Source organism: Austrofundulus limnaeus, unplaced genomic scaffold (genome assembly GCF_001266775.1).
Source record: "Austrofundulus limnaeus strain Quisiro unplaced genomic scaffold, Austrofundulus_limnaeus-1.0 Scaffold5, whole genome shotgun sequence".
Classification (NCBI taxonomy): domain Eukaryota; kingdom Metazoa; phylum Chordata; class Actinopteri; order Cyprinodontiformes; family Rivulidae; genus Austrofundulus; species Austrofundulus limnaeus.
Window position 1 is genome coordinate 2,351,701 of NW_013952407.1, and position 6,986 is coordinate 2,358,686.

The 6,986-nt window shown below is 39.4% G+C and overlaps 1 protein-coding gene across 2 annotated transcripts in view; it reads right to left on the minus strand.

Annotated features, from left to right (window-relative positions):
• mrvi1 (murine retrovirus integration site 1 homolog) overlaps window positions 1-6,986 on the minus strand; it is a 19,154-nt gene that overhangs the window by 3,051 nt on the left and 9,117 nt on the right. For both annotated transcript variants that reach the window (XM_014026925.1, XM_014026920.1), the window contains exons 12-18: window positions 5,083-5,223; window positions 4,206-4,337; window positions 3,497-3,650; window positions 3,223-3,272; window positions 2,982-3,116; window positions 2,095-2,156; window positions 1,350-1,460 (exon numbers count right to left, since the gene is read on the minus strand). In XM_014026925.1, coding sequence (XP_013882379.1) covers window positions 1,350-1,460; window positions 2,095-2,156; window positions 2,982-3,116; window positions 3,223-3,272; window positions 3,497-3,650; window positions 4,206-4,337; window positions 5,083-5,223 — 785 coding nt within the window. The remainder of the gene's footprint in view (window positions 1-1,349; window positions 1,461-2,094; window positions 2,157-2,981; window positions 3,117-3,222; window positions 3,273-3,496; window positions 3,651-4,205; window positions 4,338-5,082; window positions 5,224-6,986) is intronic.

Sequence of the window (6,986 nt, forward strand, 5' to 3'; positions counted from 1 at the left end):
CCCCCCGACAGAGTCAAAATTAAAATCTATCAAAGGACTTATTTTTTGATTAAAGCAGCCGATGCAGTGGCCTACGTTTTTTTCATCCTTTTTTTTAGCTCATGCAATTTGACAAAGTTTGGCATATGCTTGGGTAGCAAAGCCTCCTAAGACATTTCATAAAATGATCAAATATAAGCATTTGCGGTCTTATAAAGTGTGCAAATCTACACYTGTGCTTAAAACTAATCTAAGGCTGTATTCACACCTGAAATATTTAGTCCGCTTTAAATGGGCTAGAGTTCYTTTCCCCCGTTGGTCCAGACCTTTTATGCAGGTGTGAATATAACCATGCAAACCCTGGTGGGGACCAAACAACTGGACCGAGACAAYTTTTTGAGGTGGTCTCYGTCRGCTRCCYAACAAACTCTGYTGRGGTTCACTTCTGGTGTGAATACAGACAGCCTCAAACCAAACCAACTACAGGAAACATGCACCTTTTTGGACTTAATYAGCCACCATTGCTAAGCATCACGGTAACAATTAGCCCTTCAGTGTTGCTAATGCTAACACTACGCTACAAAAAATATGAGCCGTTGTGGATCAGAGAACGCAGAGCATCTCGTCTCCTTTAGGTTGAGGCACTCATTTGATAACTCTGTCCCAAAATTATATCATCYCAAATCCACCACTGAATGAGCTGCTCTTGATATTCTTAATAGTCAGTTTTATTAACACCATCTTTATTTCCTGGTCCGTGCTCTGTCCTGCCTCCAACATATCTGTCCAATGACAGCAATGACCATCACCTGCGGGGCTTTGTTTATAAATTATAGTCCACCTGCAAAAAGCACAATGTGAATGCAAACTGCACCAAAGAAAACAAAATAAAGTCCAATATTTGGTCCGGACCAAACAAGTGGACCAAAGGACTTTCCTGGTGTGAATACACCCTAAATGTCTCTTAGTTACTTACATTTCATGTTTAATCTTAATGTAATTCAAAGATAAAGTATGCACCATGAGTGAGAACTATCTGCACTATAGCCCCTTATCATCAGGCCAATACATGGGATGATTGTAAGTGGAAATGTAGTTTTTCTACAAAAGATGACATGAGAATACCAGTATATACCAAGTAATCAGGGCATCTGCTGACTGGCCAAATCAAATGGCTTGGCAGGCCAACTTTGGCCCGCAGGCTCCACTTCGAGCACTTCTGTTTTAAAGCTTTTGTGGAAGCTTTACAAGCTTGAACTGTGATTTGTAAATGTGTTAATTTAGCAGTTGTGTTGTTGCATTATAGCTGAAACTATGAAATTTCTGTAAACAGAGATGATCAAACCAGTGATTGTGCAATAAAGCCTCACCCTTTATTGTAAGCTTCCTCTTCGATCTTTGCCTTGATCTCGGCTCTGATTTCCTCCAAGTTTACTGAAGGTTTGGCTTGTTCGCTTTCCTGCTCCGGCACACTCTTTCCACTGTATTGTTTCAGATAAGAAAGAACAGAACAGTCAGCCTTGGACACCGTCGGCTCACCCAGCAGATGTTATAKAACGCTTTGCAGTTTGGTTCCATTTAAACGCATGTGCTCGTCTTCATAATGGACACGCCGCAGCTCTGGATGAGTGAAGGTGTGCATTAACGCCACCACTGCAGACGTGATGAGTGCAAACAGACGAGTCGGAGCTGYCACATTTGTTCTCACTGTTCTCATTACAGAACGTCTGGCTCGGACATTCGAGAGCTTGACTGAGCCTCGCTTTGTAACCGCACTATGACTGGAGCCCTGTGCCTGCACTTCGTCAGCCTCTTTCACAAATGTTTGGATTGCAATGCAGCATAACATATCCCTCAACGGCAGTGGAGTTTGATTATTGTTTTTGCACTTTCAGGGTTAGTCTTAGCTCACTGGGGCTTTCTCTGCGCTGTTAAAACACATCCTGCAGGTCACACAAACAGGCCAGCGCAGCACAAAATGCTTTGATAAAAATGATTAAAAGTTCTGTGTTTATCCTGGAGCATTGTTTTCAAGGTGGCCTTGAAAAACTGAACAATAGAATGAGAATTGCARGCATGTAGAAAAGATTTGTATGTGTGAACAAGTAAACATACCACTCAGCTGGTGGTTGTGCTGCTTCCGAGGACGAGCTGCTTTTCACATCATTTGCTTCACACTGAAGAGGACGGAGTCGAAGAATGTTATTTTCTTTTAACCAGAAAATAATGTCACAATCTGCAACTACAGAATTTGCGTTTCCTGCAAAAATGCAGTGTGAATGCTGAAAGATCATTGCTGAAAGCTGCTGAAGAAGTTGAAGCCAAAGCTGAAAAGGTTTAATAGCAAAACTGTAAATTTGAAGAGATGACTTTTGCTGAAAGTGGAACAATGAAAGTGAAAAATCAACAGAAAAATAGCTAGTTCAATAAAGTTAACATACATAGCTAAAGCAGATGAGATTAGTAGAAAAATAGCAAAACAATAGCTGAAAAAGCTGAAATTAGCACAAAGAAGCAAAATATTCGCTGAATTAAAGAGGAAGAAGCTGAGATTTTCACAAAATGAATTTAACTATAATAAGCTGAGAATAGCTAAAATGGCAGAAAACAGCTAAAATTAGCAATAAACAGCTGAAAGAAGCATGAAAAGCTTAAATTGGCTGAAAGAAGCATAAAAAAGGTTGGAATTATAACATGCATTTATTTACATTACAGGCAGTTACTGTGGTCTTTTATGACTGGGCATGAAAAACTATTCGTTACAACCAGCTGCTGCATTTTCTAAATTTGTCACAAGATCATCTCTGTAACAATAAAGCTACACGGGGTGAGAGACCCACCCTCCAAAAAAATTCCACTTTAAATAGATTCAACTGATTCAATCATAAAAAGGGCAGAAACCACRCCTGACCCCCCGATGACCTTTCATTCAGCAGCCAATCGCTGTGTGACTGCTTCTTCCCACATTTCCCATCATGTGACATCAGGACYGGAGGACCTACCAGGACAGGAAGAGCAGGACCTGCTGCGGATCCTGCTGCTGAGCCTGGACCGGCAGCGTTTGGGCTCTGACCCGGGATGTTGAGGAGGTTAAACTTGGGCACCACGGCTACGCTCACCCTTCGCCTGGGCAAAGCCTACAAACGAGACGGTGAAAGACAAAGTCAAAACTTAAAAACTCCACATTCTGACAACAAATATCAAGAACGAAAAAGGATAAAACTGAAAAAGCTCATGTTTTACTTTTCCAAGGGTGATGGACATTGATCTTGATGACCGTGGAACCCCATCATCTTGACAAAGATCATAAAAGTACAACATATTAGGGCAGAAAGCACCAATTTCTTCCTGGGATTCTTCACATTCTACATTTGCTTTGGAAACCTTTCTTCTAAAAGAAAGTTTAAACAGCCATAAAAACTGTGACTTTTTTTTTATTAAACCAATTTGACCAAGAATAACAGTCTAAAATGGGAAAACCCTAATATTCTGGTGGCAGTACTTGTGTTGTCTTTACCTCCAGGTTCTCCAGAGGCGCCATAACAGCGATTTGAGTTCTGGTTGGCCAGTTTCTTAAACTCCATCAGCTCTGCGTGGTCCTTCTCGTACGTCCTCTTCAGATTTTCCACATATTGCATCATGACCTCAGTGGCTTTGTTCATACGTTTCTCCTGTTTGGCGACAGAAAGCCAGTTCTTCAGGCCAGGTGTGAGCACAGACAGGCTTTAAAATCATCAAACACTCAGGTCTGTCTGCGTTTCAGCTCTAAAATGAAGCCATAAATGTTTGATACATGAGCTGATGCTTTCACAAGTTTCTGATTTAGTTAGTTTAATTTAATATTCTGATTAAGAGGCCTCAAGTAAAAATAACACAAGTTTGAGCCTTTACTGGTATGGGGTGCTATCATTTGRGTGTCAATGTAATAACACTGGTATCAGATTTTTAGCTGCACAAAAAARGTCAGTCAGTAATTCAGAGTATTTTGTGATTATAAATAAAGGCCGTTGTCTTGGAGAAGAAACAATGTTTGCTTTGGTTGGCATAAGGTCAGTCARGACAGCGGTCAGAATGTTTTTCATTGTTGTTTTAAAAATTACTGCCAAACATGCATTCCATTCGTCCCAGGAGACGGTGAGGAAAACAGTTTAGAAATGCATAAAAAGAGATCAACAAACTGCGTCTCGCGAGGGGTACTGAGGTGTGCTGCAGATTTAAAGCAGAACCTGTCGAACTGATCCYACGATCTCCGCTCTGCTGGAGAGCCGAGTGGTGAGTCGGTACAGCACCGCCACCGTCTCGATGAGGCGCTGGTAGGCTTCACGCTGCTCCAGGTTCTGCCACTGCGGTGCTGTCATCTGTAGGAAAACACCAGAACAGCAGCGTGTAATGACATCAGGGAAACAAAGAGCTCATRAACACTCAGGGCTCATTAAACAAAAGGACACACAGTTAAATGTGTGTTGATGCTGAGTACTAGTATGAGTACTTCAGTTTGGACAAACCCGAATTTCATTGTACTCTGGTACAATGACAATAAAAGTCTATTTGATTTGATTATATACTATATAGAGTACCAGAAGTGGGTGTGGGTGGTGACGAGTTATATTTTCTCAGTTACATTTACTTGATGATGATTAATGATAAAGGTAAATCTGTTGGAGAAATATAAGGCACGAATTGTTACTCAAGAAGGAATTAAACCTTTGTTTTTCTTTAATTTCCTTTTTTTTGTACGCTGTAAATTGAAGATTTTTTGATTGAATTTATTTATTGTGAAAAAAAGGGCAGAAATCATAAGCTTTTTTTCTTCTGCTACATTTCATTTAATTTGATTTGTTTTTTGTTGTATGTTGAATTTATGTTGTTTTGTTTTAAATTAATAAACTTTCTAAAAAAAATTAAGTAACATTTTTGGAAAAAAACTTTTAGGAATAGTTTTACTACATCATACATTTTACTTGAGCAGGATTAATATGAAGTACGCTTACTTGAGTAAAATTTCGGATTACTCTACCATATATTTTCTCTCTCTGTATTTTTGTGTGTTTATCAGTATATTATATAAATACTGATGGACACCTTTAAGCTTTAAGGACCAACCTTCAGTGATCCTTTGAACTCCTCCAGTTCCTTCTCGGTGTCTTCTTCAGTCAGGTTCCTCTCCCTCTCTGCTTGTTTGAGTCTCGTCTCCAGAGTGTAGTTGTCGTTACGAAACGCTAGTGACAGCTGGATAAACGCATTCTGTGGAGAGGAAGTTGATTTAAAGGGATCACCGATTAGTTGTAACATTAGACTTTATTTAATAAACATATATTTTAACTGTAAAATAAAGACTGTGAAAATACTGTAGGATGTTTTATTTTTAAACTAAAAGCTTAAAAATATAGTACAAGGACAGGGCCATTTTGTTTACACGCAAAGCATTCTGGGTAAATGATGATGTGGGTAGGTCCTCGGTGCGAGGCTGCTAGCGAGCTATATCCACCCTGAAGGTTAATCTTGGACAATATCTGATGATCGTCTCTTTTAAATGAAACCAGAGAGCGTTGACAGAGAGGAGAAGGTAGAAATGACTCAGCCTGTAACTGAAAATATGGATGGAGGACCTCTGTTTAGCTTGTTTGTCGCTCTAGCACCGAGCTAATAACGCAATATAGCGTCAGTGCTAGCACAAAGGCTAACAGGCTAAGCTGAGGTTCTTCTTCTATGAAGCAGCTCTGTTGTCCTCCATCCATATTTTCAGTTACAGGCTGAGTCATTTCTACCTTCTCCTCTCTGTCAACGCTCTCTGGTTTCATTTAAAAGAGTCAATCGTCAGATATTGTCCAAGATTAACCTTCAGGGTGGATATAGCTCGCTAGCAGCCTTGCACCGATGACCCACCCACGTCATCATTTACCCAGAATGCTTCGCATGTAAATAAAATGGCGCCGTCCATGTCAAAATWRATTTTTAAAAARGTACAAAACTAAACAGCCTACAGTATTTTTACAGTCTTTATTTTACYGTTGAAATATATGTTTATCYAAGTCAAATGTTACAACTAATCGYGGATCCCTTTAAAGCTCAGACGGACTCATTAAACAACTCGTTAACATGTAATTAACAGATAAGCACAAACTTTGTGTAATTACTGAGTAAGAAGCAGATTTTGAGAACGGCACACTATATTTTACTGTAAAACAGAAGTCTGACAATGATCAAGCTGTTATAAAAATGCTGTAGCAAAAGTCTAAACACCTTGAAACTGGCCTCTGTCTCTTTAAGATCCTCAGCTTCCTACCGTTTTCAACGCTCCCACTTCAGCACGARTCACAASGKTGCTTCGTGCCGTTTTGTAGGAYCGTAATTTTTTGTAGRAAAAAAAGAATCAACATTATATAATATCGGTTTTGGAAAATGAAAACTCAGACTACAGTTGAATCTTACTCAAATGATCCCACGTTGGACCTGGAAAGTATGTTTTTTGAAGAARCTGAGRGAGTYCAGAGGTTTTTACAAGAAGTTTCAGCTTGGTAATTAATATATATCCCAGTCATCTTCTCATACATAAATGTCTGTGTTTAGCTACTTTTTGCAAATCGATCATTACAAACCTACTGTATGTTTCCAATGAAATCATGAATGGAGGGGCAGGGGAGGGATGCTATGTGGGGAAGGAGATCGGCTACAGACTGAGCTCCAGGAAGGAGCTTTGGGTAAATAGGCGGTGCTTTGTACCAGCAAGTGTTTATGCAGCTCCACTGGCTACAACAGGAGTTTCAAGGATTTCTCAAACATGCATGAATGAGTCAAAGCAGCTCTCTGAGTATGTGTTTGATGAGAAAATGTCATCATAAATATCAAATAAGTCAATTTTGCATAATCCCCCCTTTAATAAAGTTAAAAAGAAAAAGTTTGAAATTTATCTTGTACAGTGGTTTGCAAAAGTATTCATACCCCTTGAACTTTTCCATATTTTGTCACATTACAACCACAAACATAAATATATTTCACTGGAATTT